Source organism: Oryzias latipes, chromosome 8 (assembly GCF_053564925.1).
Source record: "Oryzias latipes strain Hd-rR chromosome 8, Olatipes_Hd-rR_3.1".
NCBI lineage: Eukaryota > Metazoa > Chordata > Actinopteri > Beloniformes > Adrianichthyidae > Oryzias > Oryzias latipes.
Window position 1 is genome coordinate 23,245,432 of NC_136244.1, and position 21,210 is coordinate 23,266,641.

The following is a 21,210-nucleotide window of genomic DNA, read 5'->3' on the forward strand; positions in this document are numbered from 1 at the left end:
CCTCATCTTCTCCTGCCTTCATAAGCTCCTCCTGGATCATCAGCCGGTGCCAGTTCGTTGTTCCTCCTATGGTGCATAGTCTGGTCAGCTCATGTTTTTGACTCCTGTCTCGTTACTCTTTGCTCATTGTACCTCTCGCTCTGCTTCAGGAAAGAAACCTGTTGGATACTCACCTGTTCGCAGTCCACAGACGTCGCAGTCCTCCCTCTGGAAAATCCGCCTCAAGATCCCTCCAGCCTGCCGCTGCTCCTCGCCTAGGAAGAAACCTGTCAACCTCTGTTCCTCGATTAAACCTCTTAAACTTACTGTTGAGTCCGAGCCTCTTTCCGGGTCCCAGCGTTTGGGTCACTCTGAACTCTCGCCCTGATCATGACAGAACGAACTGGCCAAACGCCTGACCCAGCTGACCCGGTAGGGCTTTGTCATGCCATAGCATTCCAAGGTAACCTATTAAATCGCCAAGCTGACGCTCTCACGCAGATGTCTACTGCCCAGCAGGAATTATTTCGCCGCCTCGACGGCATCACGCAATCCCTAATGGAACTTACCGGCCAAACAACTAATCCTGCAGCCGCAGCTCCATCCGCTGTTTCCGGCAACAATGCCATGTCCGCTCCACCTTTCACTTGGAAAATGTTCGTCTACAGCCGGAACCTTTCTTCGGTGATGTTGCAGCCTGCGGAGGGTTCCTACTTCAATGCGAACTGATTTTCCAACAAGCCCCCAGGTATTATCAAGGCGATCACAGTCGAATCTCGTTAATCGTAAACTCTCTCCGCAGTAAGGCTCTTCAATGGGCTCAAGCTTTCCTGGCCGCCCATCCCATCACTCATCTCCCTTTTGAACGCTTCCTGGGAGAATTCCGCCTCGTCTTCGACCAACCTCGAAAGCAGGAAGAAGCCACCCGGCGGTTACTGAGTCTCAAACAAGATAACCGCCCGGTAAGCGAACATCTCATTGACTTCCGGATCCTAGCAGTAGAAGCTGGATGGCCGGAACCGGCACTAAGGGAGTTTTTTACCAGTCACTTAACGAACACATTAAAGATCACTTATGTACCCAGCCGGAGGCGGTCTCTTTCGAAGAACTTGTCACGGCTGCCTTGAGGTCTGATGTCCGGCTACGGGAACGCCTCTCGGAGCAGAACCGTAAGCCACCACCGTCCTCTGTTACACCTGTTCGCTATCCTCCGGTTGCCGCTCCTGTTAACATTAATGCTCCTACCTTGAAACCAGATGAACCCATGCAAATAGGTCATTCTAAGCTTTCTTTGGAGGAAAGAAAGAAACGCCGTGATGAGGGGTTATGCTTTTACCGTGGTCAGGCGGGTCATCAGGTTTCTCAATGCAGTGTTCGTTTAAACTCCAGAGCCCCCTGTTAAGTGACAGGCCACCGGGGGGGGGGGGGGGGGGGGTGATTCGGAAACTCTTCAAAGTTCCAAGTTTTTGTTTGTACCTGTCAAGATCTGTAATCAGGACCAAGTTTATGAATTTCAAGCTCTCGTTGATTCTGGGGCTGAGCATAGTCTAATGGATCAGAGTCTCGCTCATGACCTCTCTCTCCCTGTCGAAGCTCTTGATAACGCTGTTAAAGCTGCAGGTCTGGGGGGTAAACAGCTGTCACGTATTACTAAACGCACCGGTCCGGTTCTAGTTCTCACTTCTGGTAACCACCGGGAGTACCATCATTTTTTCATCACTCAATCCCCTCAGACCTCTAATTCTGGGGTTTTCGTGGTTACAGACGCATAATCCCAGTATTGATTGGAGTTCTTCGCGTATATTTAACTGGAGCACATTCTGTATGGCTAACTGTCTGCAGTCGGCTGTTCCGCCCACCAAAATACCTGACTCAGGGCCTGAAAAGGAAATTAATCTGTCTAACATTCCCACTTGTTATCATGACCTTCGTTCCGTCTTCAGTAAATCACGTGCCTGTGCCTTACCGCCACATCGGCCATACGACTGCTCCATTGAATTACTTAATGGGGCCCCCCTCCCTAAGGGGAAATTATATAATCTTTCGGGTCCTGAAAAAAGCTCCATGGAGAACTATATTCAGGAGGCTCTTTCCCTGGGTCATATACGTCCATCTTCTTCTCCAGTCAGTGCAGGTTTTTTTTTTTTTTTGTGGAGAAGAAGGATGAGACGTTACGGCCGTGCATAGACTTTCGGGAATTAAATCAGATCACCGTCAAGGATAAATACTCTCTACCGTTAATAGAATCAGTTTTCAACTCGGTCCAACACGCTACCATTTTCACTAAATTAGATCTGAGAAATGCTTATCACCTAGTACGCATGCGTGAAGGTGATGAGTGGAAAACGGCTTTCAACACTCCCTTTGGCCATTTTGAATATTTAGTCATGCCATTTGGGCTGACTAACGCCCCCGCTATCTTTCAGCGTCTGGTGAATGATGTCCTCAGGGACTTTTTGAATCGGTTTATCTTCGTGTATTTAGACGACATTCTCGTTTTCTCTTCCAACGAATCACAACACGAACATCATGTCCGTTTGGTCCTTGAAAGGCTTCTTGCAAATCAGTTGTACGTGAAAGCTGAGAAGTGTGAGTTTCATGTGTCTTCTGTTCCCTTCCTGGGATATGTTATCGAAGCAGGCAATATCCGTCCCGACCCCGCTAAAATCGAGGCAGTCGCTCAGTGGGAGACACCACAGACTCGTAAAAAGCTCCAAGAGTTCCTGGGGTTTTCGAACTTCTATCGACGTTTCATTCGCAATTACAGCAGTATAGCAGCCCCTCTCACGCAACTCACCTCCATCAATCGACCTTTCATCTGGAACTCAGCCGCTGAGGACGCTTTCAAACGTTTAAAGACCTTATTTGTTTCTGCTCCTATCCTCATACAACCAGATGTTTCAAAACAATGCATAGTGGAAGTCGACGCCTCTGACTCCGGCGTGGGTGCTGTCCTGTCTCAGCGTGAAGAGGGTACTGGGAAACTTAAGCCCTGTGCGTTCTACTCACGCAAATTAAGTCCTGCAGAGCGCAACTACGATGTAGGCAACCGTGACTTGCTGGCTATCAAGCTCGCGTTGGAAGAATGGCGTCACTGGCTGGAGGGGGCGGAACAACAATTTATTGTGTGGACAGACCATAAGAACTTGGCGTATTTACGCAGTGCTAAGCGGCTCAACTCCCGGCAAGCCATATGGTGTCTGTTTTTCGATCGCTTCAACTTTACGACACATATCGCCCAGGAAGTCGCAACATCAAGCCGGATGCCCTCTCACGCAAATACTCTGTTTCTGACGACACCTCTGTTTCGACCATTCTGCCAACACTCCTGTTTCATAGGTAATCTCACGTGGGAGATAGAAAACAAGGTCCAGCAGGCTCAGAATGAAATCCCCGCCGATGTCACGAACCCTCCAGGCACCCTCTATGTTCCAGACTCCCTCAGGTCCGAGGTCCTCAACTGGGATCATACCTCACGTCTCGCCTGCCACGGAGGTATTTATCGGACTATTCGACTCCTGAAACGTTGGTTTTTCTGGCCCACCTTGGAACGTGACGTCAAGGAGCACATAGCTGCTTGCAGTACTTGCGTTCGCTCCAAGACGTCTAACCGGCCTCCCTCCGGTCTCCTGCAGCCGCTGCCCATCCCAAGCCATCCCTGGTCCCACATAGCTGTGGATTTTGTCACAGGACTCCCACCTTCACAGGGCCACAATGTCATACTAACCATTATTGACCGTTTCTCCAAAGCCGCCCAGATTATTCCACTCCCGCAACTTCCCACTGCCACTGAAACCGCCGACAGTTTACGTCCCAAGTCTGGAAAGCATTCTGCTCCGCCCTGGGGGCCACGGTCAGTTTAACATCTGGGCACCATCCTCAGGCTAACGATCAAGCGGAGCGGGCGAACCAAGAACTGGAGGCCGCCCTCAGATGCTTGGCAGCTCAGAACCATGCGGACTGGTCCAAGTACCTGATTTGGGCAGAATATGCCCATAATACCCACACCTCTACAGCCATGGGGAAGTCTCCTTTTGAAGCCTCGCTGGATTACTCACCCCCGTTGTTTCCTTCCCAGGAATTGGATCTGGCGGTGCCCTCAGTCCAGCTCCATCTGCAACGTTGTCAGGACATCTGGCTGCAGACCAGGGCAGCTCTCGTCCGCACCGCGTAGAGCAACCGCCAGATTGCCACCCGCCATAGGGGGGTGAGTCCCGAATACCAACCGGGTCAGAAGGTGTGGCTTTCTTCCCGTAACGTTCCTCTTCAGGCTTCATCACGCAAACTGTCTCCCAAGTTTATTGGTCCCTACACGATAGACCGGGTCATTAATCCGACCTGTGTCCATCTTCGTTTGCCGGCGGCTCTCCAAATTCATCCCACGTTCCACGTGTCCCAGATCAAGCCTGTTTCCGAGAGCCCTTTGTGCCCACCGGCCACTTCCCCGCCACCCGCCCGTACCATCACTCTGAACTCTCGCCCCGATCATGACACTATCAACCCAAATTTACACCTGGTTAGCACTTTTTTTTCCACAGCTCCATAAAAAACGGTTCTCTTGGTTTTCATAAGTGATGAAGATTTCAGTGAGCCATCTGAGAGTGAGGATGAAGAATTCAGTCAAACCCACAAAGACGGACAAAGTCTCCACCAAAGACAGAATCAAACCAGCTCCCACTTCTGAAAGAGACAAACAACCGTCGAAACCATCAAAGACGAAGCCTGAAACAGCAGGTTTGTTTCAACAGCTGACGTTTTCCATCCTCTTGATTTTTGTTACTAAGACTTTAAAAATATTTTAGCTGCTTCCAAACCAGTAAAAAGTCTTCCAACATCCAAACCGACACCCACCAGACCCCCTTCCACAAAGTCTTCATCCTCTCTGAGCCCAGCAGCGGGGAGAGTACCCAAGTGGAACCCACCAGACACAGCTTCAGTGAGAATCAATACACTTACTCTTTCGGTTATTTAAACTGCTGTAATCAGATTGAAGGCTAATATTTATATTATATTCCAGCTCAGAGTGGTAAAAGCGCCTCATCGTCTCACAGTCCACCGGTGAAGTCACCCAGCCATGGGCTGCGACTTGGACTGTCCCGCCTAGTCCGAGTCAAACCGCTCCATCCCAGCGTTGCAAGTCACTAACCCATTAAGGGACAGCGCCTCATGTGTACCAGGGATGGCCATTTTCTCCTAACACAATTTTTAGAGAACATTCTAAGAATCATTTTTGTCTTCCGGTTATTTATGACACAAGCCTCCAACTTGAACTAAAATTTAAGAGCTTCAGGGAGGGGCTGCTAGGTTGTCCACACAGTCTGGTCCTCAGGAGTTAATCCTCTATTCTTTGTGTGAATCAAGCAAAACCGTTGTTGGTTTGTGAGGAAACTAAAAATTGTTTCTCTTTTAATACAAATGTTTTTGCCTGTAATTTTCATATAATTATAAATTCTTCTGTTTTTCTTTGCATATTATGTACATACATCTCAAATAAAATTTGAAAAAAAGGAGTTGTTTGGAATGTCATTTAATGCAAATACCAAAAAGTAAAAAAACAAACTTTGAAGTAAAATTGAAGTGTTTTATTTGAGAACAACTGGATACTAAAAGTTTTATAAACTACTTTCAGCATGAAATATACACAGTTAACCTCCAAAAACTGTTTTGGAGGCAGCCAAGTGTTTCATTACATTTGTGAGTAGAAGAGCAAACAACTTACATTTTGACATGTAAAGCTGGTGTTGCTGCCTGAAAGTCAGACTGAAATCCATGCATAACCTCAGAACGTTTCCAAAACAGATTAGATATCCGTTTCCTTGGAATGCTGCTCGTGCATCCCAAATATACCATGACAGAAGGTAAATAAATATATATCCTGAATAATAGACAAAAACAATGCATTCATCCCTTAATGCCTATAAATATGCATAAAAAATAAATGTGCATTCTTTGGCTCCAAAATTACCCACATTTAGCATCAACATGAAAGCAAAAACATAAAAGGGAGTTTTTTTTCGTGTCGTATCCTGCCTTTGCCCAAAAGCAGCTGAGATAGGCTCCAGCAACTATGTGGCCCTGAAAAGGATTCAGTTGGTTCTGAAGATGGATAGACACTAAATTGATAAAAGCTTTCGACATTTTGCCGTGCCTGAAATGCTTTGAAACTTTTACAAAGTAAGTTTATAAAGGCATTTTTTATAGCTAAAGCAGAAATAAAACATTAGAAGAATGTTCTGTGTAATGATGAAATCTCTTTGACTTTGTTTTATGTTTAAGTGTGACGTTACAAACGGATAAAAGGATGTACCAGTAAGTTAAACAACTGTCATGTAGTAATAAATCCAAATTAGTTTAAAAACGGAAAAAGAACATTTTGTGGACCTGTCTGGTGCTTTAAATAGTGCTGTGGGAGTGACTGGTTCAATTCCCGACTCGTTAACAAACTGTCGCTGAAAAAGCTGACTCTGTGTGAAGATCCTTCATGGACCAAAACCTCCCTGTTCTGATGCAGATAGAGTAGTGTGGTGGCAGTGTCTCTGTGCTTCCAGTGAGAACGTGCTGGTTCAATTCCCAGTTAGAATAAGGGTCCTTAGGAAGTAGATGTCATAGTCTGTCTTTAGACCTGATTGTTGATTTTTGAAACATGTGGAGCGTTCAGCTCAAAGGAACAAAGCAACAAGATTCCAATGTAGACGGATTAGCACAGTGGGAGTGTCTCTGTCCTTGAAGCAGGAGATCGCAGGTTCAAGTCCCGGCTAGTTGCATCACAACTCATGCATTGGGGTGAGGAAGAGTCAGGTGATGCTGGCAAAGAGGGGTGGCTTCATCTTTAGTCTGGTTGACAATCAAAGAGATCAACGACTTCCATGCTAGAAGATAGTTGATGAAAGTTATTAGAGCTACGCTACGGGTAGTAGAGACAGGTACCTAGAAGACTAGAACCTGACACAGAGGCTAAAACAGACTTAAACTATTAATAGATTTTTCTACACACCTACTAATACCTACAAAGCAACTAGATCATGATACAAACACTACATCATGGACACTATACTTTCTTATACTTTGTCCTTACAACTCTAAAAGTTGGTGTTTGTTTATGTTATGTATATGAATTATTTGTCAAAATATAACAACTGTTGCAAATTAAGCTGCTTAATAGTCTCTGTAAATAAAAGTTTTGACTCAACCTACAACACCATCCCTCCCCCACCTGCCATACTCTACCTGTATTGCATCTGCAGTGCTCAGACCCTCCACACATCCAAGCTGCATTCTGAATTTATCTAAATGCACATCTTCTTCTGGGATCCTCTTCTCCTGGTCCTCCTTCCTCAGGGTGGGGGGCAAAGTTGAAGCCCCCTTTCTGTCAGGACTCCTCCTAGCCGCAGCTATGAATTGTGAGGCGACTGAACACCTTGATGTCCCTGACTGGTACTTGAACCTGCGATATCCCGCTTCAAGGACAGAAACACTCCCACTGTGCTAATCTGTCTACAGCAGAACTGTGTTGCTTTGTTCCTTTGAGCTGATGACTGTCAAGGAGCGGCAAAAACCGACAACAACAAAAAAGGAGTCGGGGAATTGAACCAGCACTTCTCTGCTTTGGAGAGCAAGTCAGTTCCATCGCACTATTCTGGACATCAATCAGCACTTTGACGATCACCATTTTTCCTCCATCTGGTGCTTTCTGGGATTTGAACCAGCACCTTATGCTCTACTGTCTCCTTTCATCTACATCAGTGGAACCTTGAAGCTAAGGTTTGATTGACAGTTGACGACCTCACATCACCAGTTGCTGCTGCTTCGCCGGCAGTGTTTTGTTTTTTCCTTAAAAGAGCGTTGGTTCACATCCTGAAAGTGGATCACAGGTGGATGGAGGCTTTGGTGAAGCGTGTGATAGAAACTCATGCGTTAACTTTGTTCTTTTTCTCCAAGCAGAAACTCTTTCTTTTGCTGATGATGCAGTCATGTTACTTTGTTGATGGACGTATAATCTTCATACGCCGTCATTAAAATCTCCAACTCCGTCTCACTGAAGTATGGCGCTCTCTTTTTTTCTCTCCACGCGTTTCCATGGTGACTCTGGAATTCGGCAATCCATTGAGAATGTCTTTATGTACTCGCCGTGCACATGCACTGACCCAGGGCTACCAAGTGGAGCGTAATGACACCAACTCATATCTTTTGGAACCGACATACCCAGAGTAAGCAAGTTCAGGTGGATTTCTGCCAGAGTTAAAGTCAGGGTAGTTTTAACATGCTTCCTGGAAAACCCCCCAGATCATTTACTCATTTCCAGTTTTTAATGAATGAATCTGTTTTTCTGTCTCACGTTTCTGTTTAACCAAAGTAAAAGTTTATTTATCCATTTTAGATCTAACGTTTTCTTCAGGTCCTTCGACAAAATACAACAAATGATAGAAATTCTAAGCAGTTCTGGTTACATCGACAATGAAACTTTGTCGTTTGTCAGAAACGGTGTTTAAAGTGACTCCGCCCCTAAAATGCATTATACAAGTTCTTTTTTAGTGTAAGGTGAAACCAGACATTCAAAATAATTTATTAAAAAAGTTATTTAAAAAAAAAACACACAAAAAAACAATATGGTCAAGAAAGTGAAAAAAAAAAAGAATCCCAATACAAAAACAGTTCAAATACTTGTTTTAAATTAATCTGCCAAAAGATTTAAATGTTCTACAATCAAAAATGTTAGAACTTGAGGCAAAAATTGGTATTTTGTTAGCCGTGCAGTGCCATAAAACCAAACTCTTTTATTTTGCTTAATGTTCTCTAGCCTACATTCTGCTGCTGGTCTGCTGTTGATTACCTGGACCAGGTGTGTTTAGCCAATTAGGAGCTTCAAAGGCAGGTTGATTGGAAAACATATAGGACACCGGGCCTTGAGGCCTCGAATTGGACACCCCTGCTTTAGACATTATAGGATCTTCTGGAATTTAGGCAACACGGTTCTGGTGCAATGATGTGTCTGTGTGCTTGGATCAAGGAGGTGGAGAAAAGGACAGTGTGTGTGGAGGGGTGATTGCCAAAATTTTGGGAAAACGCTCTTCTCCTGTGTTGTTCTAGAGAAACTGATAACTAATATTTGGACAATTTTTGCTCCTCAGTCTATGGACAAAAATTCCCACTTTGTCCCAAAATTAAAACTCAAATTAGAAGTAGACAAAACAGAAAACTGATTTGTCCTCAAATATTCCTTCCTTAACCGGAATCACTTAATTGCAGGTGGAAACGCACATTTTGACAAAGTGGGTACAATACCAAAAAAAACAACAAAAGCAATGCTAAATTGCTCGAGCTTTACAATAAATCCAACAGAGGAGAATCAACACCTGGATTTGAAGTAAACTTCCTCCTCTTTCAGTGTGAAGCTAAACCTCACGTACAGGATGAGGTCTGGCAGTCTGAAAATCTTATTGATTGTTTTTATTTTAGGTTGGGCCCTGTTTTACCTGGGTTACCTGAAAAGATACGTTGTATTCCAGAAAACTCCAGAGGGCCCACCTCATTGACTCCATCAGGGGTCACGGGGTCACGGGGTCCTGCAGAGGATGAGCAAGATTGAAGCAGACATCGACATGCTGAGTGAGTCAAAGGAGGCGTTGCTTGCTCATTTGAACTGCAAATTTAGGATGTAGCTGCAGAAATATGACATCTATTTTTTTTAAGTAAGAAATACTATTATGGTTTAAGTTTTTGTTTTTTTAGACTTCGGGTTGATCATTCTATGCCTTAGGGTTCATTTTGATGACAATTTTAAGATTTATAATACAGACTAAGCACAGAAAAATCTTATTTTTGGACATTTGAATTGGAAACAAAGCGACAAGAGCAAAAATCTAAATGTTTTGACAGTCAGTCTGCTGCAAAACAACAAGCAGAAATAGGGGATGGAGACGGGACAGAAGGAAGAGAGGAAGGCAGTGAGGAAACTTTACCCCAAATCTCCTCTGTTCAGCAAGTGGGCGGACCATCTGTCTGAAGAGGAGCAGAAAGAAGCAATGAGTTTATTATTAGAATTAGGTAAAACTAACAAATAAATAAATAAAAAAGCAGGGAAACCACAGTTTTGAATTTCTTGGCATATTTAAAAAGATGTGAAGTTTTTTTTTTTCTTAGAGGATTTGATGCAGAAGATGGACGACTACATCAGCTTCATTCATGAAGAGCGTCCAGGCCTGGTGAAGAAAGTGAGGCACTCCGAGCAGCTTGGCCTCACTCAGGCCGGACTGTCAGGATGGAAAGCAGCTACGGGAGACGTGGTGGCCATCTTGGATGCTCATGTAGAAGTCCATGTACAATGGTTGGTTTAAAGGGCTAACTATTAGTTTGGTTTAAATTGCCTGGGTTGAACAAGTGAGCGACCTTGGGAGCATTTCGGGCAGGCAACTCAGGCAGGCTTTTACTTAGGCCACTCCCCTAGGGTGGGTCAGTTAATCAACTCACCTGTGCAGCATCCTATTTAAGTCCAGGTGTGTAAGTTGTTCATCCTTCTTTACTGCAGCACTGCGTTCTTTGCCCCACCCTCCTCCCCGGCTTCCACCTGTGAGCTCCGTTAGGGGTAGTTATTACCCAAAAGTTTATGGAAATTTGTCTCTTGGAATTGCACGGAGTTTTATGCCAAACTAAAGGAAAGTGAAATGCAAAGTGAAATGCAAAGTGAAATGCAAAGTTAAAGCAAGTGAAATGCAAAGTGAAAGCAAAGTGAAGTGCAAGTAAAAGGAAAGTGAAATGCTAACTTGAAGGAATGTGAAATGCTTACTCGGAGGAAAGTGAATGCTAACTTAAAGGAAAGTGAATGTGAAAAAAAAAGAATGTGAAAGCAACAAAGTATGTGAAAGAAAACTAAAAGATGTGAAAAAATAAATATTATTACTACTGCATGAGTTGTCTGACTGAAATGCTTTTTACTGACCTTCTCTTTGCGTTTTCAGGGCAGAGCCTCTGCTGGCTCGGATTAAAGAGGACGGCACGGTGATCCTCTCACCAGTCTGTGACGAAGTCAACTAGGATGAATTTGCTGTTGTTCCCTATTCTCCTTCTGCTCACGGCTTTGACTGGGCTTTGTTGTGCATGTATGAATCCTTCAGACCTGAGTGGTACGCTTTAGGGGATACATCACAGCCCGGAAAGTAAGAGTTACTTTGAAAGAAACTCAAACTGAACACCTCTGTTTTTAGCTAAAATAATGAGAGGAGCTTCATTGTTGTATAAGCATCTATTTATGACATTTTGAGCATGGTAGGATCGACATGCTTTAGTATGACATTTTTAGCATTTAAAAATTGACACATTAATGTGACATTTTTGGTATCTAAAAATTGACACACATTTGTGTGACATTTTCAGCATGGAAATATAGACACCCATGCCACTTTTAGGTTATTTAAAAGCAATACATTTATTTTTAATTAACCCTTGTGCTAACTTAGGCACTTTAACAGTGAGAGTGTGGTTATCTAGACCCTTTTTTTTCTTCAATCATTTATGATCTTCACTGGTGTCCATGGAAATCCTCCATGAAATCCTCTCCACCTTTGTCATGGTAAGGATGTAGGGCTAACACGCCAATGGTCATCTTGACCCCATAGGATAGCACAAGGGTTAAATGAGAAGTTTAAAAATCTTTTTTTTTTTTTTTCTTCAATGATTTGTGATCTTCACTGGTGTCCATGGATTACATGAAATCCTCTCCACCTTTGTCATGGTAGGGAGAACACGTCAATGTAAGGGTGGGGTCATAGGATAGCACAAGGGTTAAGGGATGGTGTGTCACAAAAATCACACACCCATTTGTTCCTAGGGACAGTTAAGAGTAACCAGTTTAGCTATTAAGTATGTTTTTGGACAGTGGGAGGAAGCTGGAGTCCACAGAGAAAACCTACGCATGCACAGGGAGAACATGCAAACTCCACACAGAAAGGGACTTGAACCAGGGGCCTTCTTGCTGTAAGGCAAGGGTGCTAACCACTTCCCCACAGTACATCAATCACTAGAAACTGAAGAACAAGGTATTGCTGGATCATATAGGCATATTCCACTTTAGAGAGTGGTTGTTTGACGTTATCTTCCTGACATTATTACTGCTTTGATGCTGAGGTAGTAATCTTTGAAGGAGCAGAATCGTCCATTTACAGAAACACAATGAGGCATCAAATGGGGTTTTTCTAATTATTTTCCTTTATTAATTGCTTAAAGGACATCTTTCATTTTCGTTCATTGAAGATTCATTTGGCCGCTGAAGTGAATCTCTTCAGTTTTCCTCATCTGAAATGACAACAGAAAATGTTTTTAACGAAAATTTCAGACAAATTGAACTGTCTGTAATTCAGAAGTACCGTTATGTGATATTTCATTCCTTGTTGGACTGATATGTCTACATTATTTTCCAGACTTAAAGATGCTCTAGCAGGAGCTAGTATTAACCCTTGTGCAATCCTAGGCACTTTAACATTGGGAGTTGGGTTATCTAGACCCACTAGAACCTTTTTTCTTCAATGATTTGTGATCTTCACTGGTGTCCATGAATTATATGAAATCTTTCCACCTTTATCCACCTTTGTCATGGTAGGAAGAACACGTCAATGTAAGGATCGGGTCATCTGGACCCCATAGGATAGCACAAGGGTTAAGCTTAAAAAATCTTAGTGCTTTTTGGGTGTAATCTTGATGTTAACAGAGTAACAGAGTAGAATGGATATCTATGACTTGCAGAGAGGAATATTAAAAAATCTATACGATGACGATACAACTTGCAATACATGAAGAAATAGGAGGCGGACATCAAACATCAAAAGGGTTTATTTGATTGGTCAAATACTTCAAGCTGCCATAAGATTATTTTTGCACATTTAAGGTAACCAATTTTTGCAGACTTATGCGATACGTGTATTACACAGCTTGAAACCGTGATAACGATAAATTTGCTATTTACTGTGCAGGCCTACTGGGAACACTGAGGAAATACAGCAACAGATGATCAGAGTGGGACTTTAAAGAAAAAGGTTAACAGTAAAAATAAAATGGGCTCATAGTTTAGTCAGTATTAATGTGTTTAATCTATTAATTATTTAAATCCCTAACTAGCTTACTTGTTAAAATCTGCCAGTAAAGTAACAGTTATTATTGTGAAGTGTCCTTAAAATCTACCTTCTTCTTCTTCGTCCTCTTCATCTTCTTCTTCCTCCTCCTCTTCATCGGAGCTGAACGTCCCATCAGGTAGGCTGTAGACCCGGATCACTTGCTGTTCACAGGAAGGAGAGCGTGTGAGTCCAGCGGCCTGTAGCCCCGCCCCTCCTTGTCTGTGCCCGCGGCCTCATTTTGTTGGGGTCTTTGAGGATCAGGTATTTGCCCTCGTCCAGGTTGCGGCGCAGGATCCCCCAGGTGTTCTCCATGCTCAGGTTGATCTGGCTGGCGAACTCGTTGGGTTTGAAGTGCTGGGTTCCCAGGATGACGTGGCGAGCCGAGTCCTTCACGTGGTAACGGGACACGTACCTGAGGAGAACACGGTGATCAATGAGGATCAAGTCTTCAAATCATCTACTTCCCTCTAAATCTGATTCTTCTGCAGAGAGCGGCTGAAATCTAGAGTTTCTGACTGAATCCCATCAATTCAGAATCAAATCCTGAACCCTCAGAACATCCGCTTTGTCTCAGAACTCACCCCAGTTTCAGATACTCGGATCCGGCCAGCATGGCGCAGCAGGTCCAGCGGGCCAGTTTGTAGCTGTTGTTCTTCAGCTCGGTGGCCAGCACGGCTCCTCTCTGAGAGTCCAGCTTCTGACGCCAGTCCACTCCCTTACAGTACTGATGGGCTTTGTGCTGAGAGAACCGAGGAATTTCTGCTTCATGGTGAAAACTGAATTGTTGATTTTCAGACCTGAGTTCATTCATGCCTGCTATATTTGAACATAATTAGTGCTGGAAGCATGGCTCTGTTTGAAAGGCGCAGGACTGGCACATGAGAAACCAGGCTTAGATTCCCACGGCCGCCATGAGCTTCATCCACTGTGGCTCCTTGGGTAATGTCTGCATGTCTGAGCCCCCCCCGATCAAATACAGGGGTGTGTCAGGATGGCCATGTGGCGTAAAAATCTCTGCCAAAACCACCTGTGAGAATCGGTGAAAGCCGATTCGCTGTGGCGAACCCTGAAGGGATGATTTTGATGTTTCGTTGCAGACAACAATCAATCATTTTTATTCTATTCATTTTTACTGTGCAATCCTAGCCAATTGTTTAACCTTTGCAGCGATTATGAGTGGGCGGAGCTTCAGTCAATATAACAAAGCAAAAGCGAAAGTTTGTCTGCACTTCAGAGCAAAAGATTCAAATTCAGAAACCTGATTTATCAGAGTAATCAGGCATACAAAGACGATGAGAGGTGAAATACCTGTTTACTTCGCTGCAGAGCAGACTGTCAGAAGGAAGGACATTCAAGCTTCCATCACCACAGCAAACCAGAGGGTTCTTATAGCTGATCCTTGGTGCACCCCAACCTCCACCTGTCACATCTACAGCCCATTTCACCAGTCTTACAGCCCTCATCTATGTCCTGAACAACTCTGACATACTTCCTCATACAAACCAAACCACAGCTCCTCCCTCTGTACAAAGAACAATGCCACCTCAGTTCTTTTAAACATTACTCCTCTTTACTTCTAATCAATCAATCAGAAAAAAGCTCAACTAATTAAGAAAGATAGGAAGCTGACAAATATGCTCAAGAATTGGTGCAAATATTTGGGAACTGAGGAAAGCACTCAGTATGCATGCAGCGGCAAACAAAGCCAACTCAACAAATTCTAAACCTGCTCTGTAAGAATGCTGCTCTGCGGAGAAACTGGACTGATGTTAAAGACCCAGTCCAAGCTTCCACATGCATTAATATGAGAACCACATGACAAATTTGCTCGTCTCTGAAACTCCTTAGCCAGTTAAATCAAAAATTGATTTGATTGTTCAAATGAATCAGTCAGTTCAGGGACAATCTTATTTGGGGGATTTTTTTATTTACACTATATTAAGATTTGATCACTTCTTTTTTGCAAGCCCCTTTTTACATTCTTTACAGCAAGATACAGAGTAAAACTTTAAAATTCATGTAAACGTTATTGAGTATTTACTTACAGTCTCTCGCCACCACCATGAAGCCGGAGACGCTCAGTGGAACACATGACCTGTTTCCCTCTGTGAAATAAGAAAACACTGTTTTGCACAAACCTTTTATTCCCCCCCTTCCCCATCATATTTCTTTAAACTCTTTTACTGAATATTTTTGTGATTTCTAAACTGTGGATTTATTCACACTGCTATAAAATCTGTCTTTAAATCTCTTAAGAGCGCATTTCTCCTACATGTTAACAGCAAGCATTCAACGGATCAGCAGTTTAATGATCCTTTAAATTTATATGCTTCTCTTAAAAGTAAATCTATTTATGTGACCTTTCTTAGTGTAACTTTGTCTCGTATAGGTAATTTGACCAGATTGGCTAAAGCCCATGAACGTACATTTTTAGGTTTTGTTGTCATAAATAAATATCTATTTATCCTGACAGACTTAAATTAATTGTTATAACAAAATGTGGATTCATAAAAGTAGAAATGTCACTTAGACATGTTAACAAAGTGTTTTATTTACTGGCTCTGGATCACCACTAGATGGCAAAAGCAGAGCACAAAGCACCTCCAGGGCTGGATTTATTGAAGACAGTTTCCAACCTGGAATTGGTTTGGAATAATGATCCTAACACGCTAACTATAATTGCCTTCAGGCACAGAGAGCCATGCTACTGTCAACTTGTGATGTGAAATATGGAATGGAATAAAAAGCCTCTAAATACATATTTCTCTAGGGGGATGCTAATAAAGGCCAGTTGTTATTGAATCAGAGCTGAGCATGTGGTAATAACACACAGGAGCGGGCTGCAGTTCTGCTATCAGCCCATCTAATCTAATCTGTGACGCCTCTTAGGTACAGCACAGTGTAGAAACCACACAGTTATCTCCCCACAGGACTTTTACATAATGCAACATGTACCAGGGAGATCTATCAGTGACGAATGAACCTGAAAACGAAGAGTGGAGGCTCCTCTTTAAAGCTTTGCCTCAAGTCCTCTACTACTTTGGCTCAGATGTTCCTGAGTCATGTTATCCATCACTGACTCGGCTCTTTTGTTTACTGAAAAGCAGACGTGTTTGTCCGCAAAAGAGCGCCAAATCAAAAGTGATCAAACATATGAATAGGGTTTTCCTTTTCTCACTTGGTTCTAACTAAAATAAACTTCACAGCACCTTGGCATTTCACTAGATGTTGAGATTTTATAATAAATCCAGTAAAATAGTTGGGATTGTAACGATTCATTAACTGAATGGATTCATAATCCTACGATCCAACCACATCGATCTGTCTAAGGCAAGTTGTACATCGAATTGACTATACCATAATAAAATTGTTTTAAAATTAAATATATCATTTATAATAGATATCAGAAAATATCATTTGGACTGAGAAACCACAGAAAGTTTATTTTACGCTAACATAAAAACAACCAAGCGGACAACACATACATGATGCGGTACAAAAGGATCAAGCCATCATTAATGTGAGGAAACACTAAATTCAGCAACAAAAATCTGCCCAAAAAGTCTTAAGATGAGATTCATAAACAATAAAAATAAAACTTATTGAGGTATTTTCAGCCTTAATGACGCGATGCGTCTAACCTTGATGACCACCTTTTTTTTAATGACGTAAGTACGCACGAACGTCAACCCAACAGTTTACGCTCAGCGCACATCTCCTGCCCAGGATGATGAATTACAAAATCCTGGTTTTCCTGATTTAGTTTGGAGAACTATGTACCCAGGGGCGTAACTTTAAAACTTCCTGTTTCTTTCAAAATAAACATTTTGATAACCCATTTTAAACTACAAAATGCATTTATATGAGTTAATGATGCTTATCTGATTTGCTGAGTAATAAGATTATGTATCTGATTTATGAAAACATTCTGATCAGATTTCATTTTTCAGTTACAGGTTATCATCTGAATAAGAAAAACAATCTGTGAACCTAACTGGGTGTTCTCCATCCTGCATTGCTGCTCTCTGATCCTTTAAACTGATAGAGTTTTGTTTATGACAGGTTAGACACAGGCGAAGGCACAAAGAAATGGCCCTCAAAGTGATAAACGTCTAACTTTAAAAGTAATTATAATTTTTAGGCAAACTTTTATAACATTCACTGAAATACTTCTAATATCTTCACCTTTGGGGGCCGGACCTTGATTACTAATGCACAGCATCATCTAAAAGGATGAAGATGCAGCTTCTAAACCTGGTCTGGGAGGAAGATGCAGCCTTAACCTGATACAACATGCTGCAATATTTATGAGCCAGTCTCACTTGAATTCTCTTTATCATTGAAATGCCTTTCACGTTTATTTTGTTCTCTACTTTAATTCATTGGAATCCTTTTGGGATCATATTCTTCCCCATTAGATGTGAAGCCACTTTTGCCATCTTCACTATTTTTTTTTTGGTAACGCTTTCTTTTACAGTACAGTACTTACAGTGTACTTAAGTGGTACTTACATGGTACATATTGTGTAACTACTGGGTACCTTCAGGGTACTTACATGGTACTTTTGTTGGAATTTACTGGGTACTTACAGTGTGTTTACATGGTACTTTCTATGGGACTTTAGTGGGTACTTACATGGTACTTTTTTGTGTCTACTCTGTACTTACATGGTACTTACCGTGTATTTATGTGGTACTATTTGGTTCATACCTATGTGGTACATACTGGGTATTTATAATATTCTTACTGGGTATTTACATGATGTGCAAAGGTGTCTTTTATGGTACTTACCACATGTATGAACAAGGTAAGCACAAATAAAGCACCTTGAATTTAAGTCTGCACTTGCATGTTTCATGGTGTTTACCATGAATTTACCACAGAAACTACCCCTTAAGTACACTGAAACTGGGCTGTAAAAGAAAGTCAGCCCTATTTCAACTCAACTACATGGTAATTTCAGTACTAAGTACTGGGAATGTGTACTTGAAAATTACTTGGTACTTACCCCTTAAGTACAATGAAACTGGGCTGTAAAAGAAAGTCGGCCCTATTTCCACTCAACTACATGGTAATTTCAGTACTAAGTACTGGGAATGTGTACTTGAAAATTACTTGGTACTTACCCCTTAAGTACAATGAAACTGGGCTGTAAAAGAAAGTTGGCCCTATTTCCACTCAACTACATGGTAATTTCAGTACTAAGTACTGGGAATGTGTACTTGAAAATTACTTGGTACTTACCCCTTAAGTACAATGAAACTGGGCTGTAAAATAAAGTCGGCCCTATTTCCACTCAACTACATGGTACTTTCAGTAGTAAAGCATTACAGTCAAAGCAATAAGGAATTCACAGAGATTTATCAAACTCATTACAGAAATGATTTAATAAGTAAAATATACTTTGTACTTTATGAAAGGCTTTATGCTTTTTATGTTCATTTACTGTGATTTTTCTTGCAGTTACAGACCCTGAAGAAGTCCTGCACCGTTACCAAACTCTGCTGAAAGAATTTTGACAGACAAAAAGCACGACCCTTAGGGCAATAATGTGTTTTTTGGAATGCTCCTTTTTTACTGTTTTGTTGAGAACTTAAAACAAATTTCATTGTGATGATATTTTGTATGCTGTAGAAGTGTATCATTAAAGATTGCTGTTTTCACTGCTGTCTTGTTTCTCTTTACATTTGCCTCATGTTACAAAAAGTAATCAGGCCAAATATATTTTTACAAGGCAGTTACTTTACCCTTACCAACAAGTTAGCATTGTCTCGTTTGGTGAGGTCAAAAGACCAAGTGTGTATTTACACTGTATAGGAAGATAATACGTGAACATACCCAGCATTTACTACTGAAAGTACCATGTAATAGAGTGTTTTTGCATTTGCTTTCTTAAGAAGTAATGAAGATGGAGATTAATGCTGAAACTAATATTTAGGATTTATCTAACAAAAAACAAAACAAAAAAAAGACTACTTTTTTCTCCTGAAAAAACATCTGTTAACTTTTTTAAACTTTAAGAGCCGTTTGTGTGGCTTGTTAATTAACTTAATCTTGCCTAAAATGCCAAAAACTAAATATGTCTCAATATTTACTATGGGGTCACTTCCAACTTTAGTTTTTGCAAAGCATTTTAACTGAAAATGTTTTTATTGGGCTTGAAATGATTGTTTTACGTGGTTTATGCTTTTTATCTTTTTATGTTTTTATATGAATATATACATATTTTAATCTGTGAAGCACCTTGTGACTTCTGTCTGTGAAAGGTGCTATAAAACATGGAAACGCCCACCTGCTTTATCAAACTTTGCTAGAAGTCGTGCATGTTTTTCATTCATCTTTACATCACATTCATCCTTATTTACTTTGCTACATGTGAGAAAACAGCAATAAACAAAAATATGTTTCATTTCTTCCCATGACAGAGGTATACAACATAAAAAAAGATGCTGTCTTTTTACTATTGTTTGCATGTTTGTCATCTTGGTATTTAAAGTTTATTTCTTTGCTAATTATCTGACAAACGCTGATTCTAAAATGTTCTTGTGGCATTTTTCTGATGTTACAAGGTAAAAAATTAAGCTTAAGTATTTCTCTTATTCAAATCAACGTGATTCAGAAGCATTAGGTTGGAGGGTGTGAGGGGCTGTAAACTAGCAGGAGAGCTTTCAGCAATGTGAAGGGGAAGGGGGGCGGGGTTGTTCTGTATCATTGGACTCCCCTCAACTCAGAGGTGAATTTGTAGTGAACTGCTGTTGATATGCAGAAAATGGCCCAGAAAACAACACAGATTGTTTTGATTTTGTCTAAAACCAGGAAAATCCTAATTAAAAACCACTGGGAACGCTTTGAAAAGAGATCAGAAGATGTCTGAAGTTGGACTTTAATAGAGAACGTGCTTTTTACAAAAACAGTGTATGAATCAATGAAGAATTTTAGGATCAGAGCCTGTTAGATAGTTTTGATTTTCTTCCGAGCACTAAGGATGTCCACCTTGGTCCGTAGTTCCAACTCTAAACACACAGGTTTACTTTTTTGAATACTGGGTGTGTGTACTGCCTCCCCCTGAAACACATCAGCCCAGAATGGACTGTGAAAAGAAGGCCAGTGAAAACTGTGTAACAATTTGGGCAATTTTCTGTTTAAAAAAAAAAAAAACCTTGAGGCCAATCCTTCCCAGTAATGTGGTTTTGACATTTACTGATGCCTGTTGCAGGGCAGGCACACCTTTTCATGATAAGTGACCTCTTTTGTCAGACTCATTTTGTTCCAAATAGCAGAAAAAGGTACAGGATTGATTGAAAGAGAATAATAGTGAGTTTGAGGTGTTGGCTTGACCTCCAAAATCTCAGAATCTCATTGCAACCAAGCCTCAGTGGGATGTGTGTAACTTACAGGACCTGGAGGATCTGAAGATAACATGTTTTACCAACGTATCCTTCAAGAGAATCGTGGCATTAATTAATGTAAAGGGTGATTAAAACAGTGAAGCAAGAGGTCATAAGGTTATGCCATTGATGCATTCTAAAACCCTGCATGCTATTTCACATATTCATGCATCCTGAATGTTAATACATTTTTTTCATTTTTTTAAATCTAAAAAAATTAGAAAAAACAACTATTCAAACACATTTCTTAATATCATTTTAACTGTATCTGATAAACTAATTAGTAGAATATTTTCAGACTTTATATTATTTTAAATACAATTTTTAGAAATAAAAATTGAACCTATGAGCACCACATGTACCAGTAATATTTTCTTTTCAAAGACAGATTTTTATAGGAAAAACAAAGACTAAAAGCTCTGATAGAAACCAACTGTTTAGAATTTGGTTTAAAAAATGTCCCAACTTTGACCGATTCACTCTTTATATTACTTTATGCATGTATTATTCAGCCCACTAATACAGAAAAAAGATGAAAGTTTCATTTAAAACAAGCTAAAACATGCAAATGCTCTTTTGCAGGGTGGCCTGAACGTGCATTAATTGTGACCTGGCTGGATGGTGAGAGGAGTTTCTTTCTGCTGAAGTCGGACTTTGCTCTGCTGTCCAAGTTGCACAATCCGGATGGAGTGTTGGAGATAAAGAGCCTATAATGTTACTAAATGCACTGCATACAATGA

The 21,210-nt window shown here is 41.4% G+C and overlaps 1 protein-coding gene and 1 long non-coding RNA gene across 2 annotated transcripts; one reads left to right on the top strand and one right to left on the bottom strand.

The window, feature by feature from the left end:
* The first annotated feature begins 3,821 nt into the window (after window positions 1-3,821).
* Window positions 3,822-5,206, top strand: LOC144994163 (uncharacterized). The gene is made up of 3 exons (XR_013657591.1): window positions 3,822-4,713; window positions 4,782-4,915; window positions 4,997-5,206. It is a non-coding gene; the product is annotated as an uncharacterized LOC144994163 (long non-coding RNA).
* Window positions 5,207-12,157: 6,951 nt separating this feature from the next.
* On the bottom strand, window positions 12,158-14,978 carry LOC101164727 (eukaryotic translation initiation factor 3 subunit D-like). Its single transcript, XM_078950981.1, has 4 exons — window positions 13,664-14,978; window positions 13,321-13,494; window positions 13,150-13,244; window positions 12,158-12,267 (listed from the first exon to the last, which is right to left on the bottom strand). The coding sequence occupies exons 1-4, from the start codon at window positions 13,891-13,893 to the stop codon at window positions 12,254-12,256; spliced, it is 513 nt and encodes a 170-aa protein (XP_078807107.1). The 5' UTR covers window positions 13,894-14,978; the 3' UTR covers window positions 12,158-12,253.
* Window positions 14,979-21,210: the final 6,232 nt, after the last annotated feature.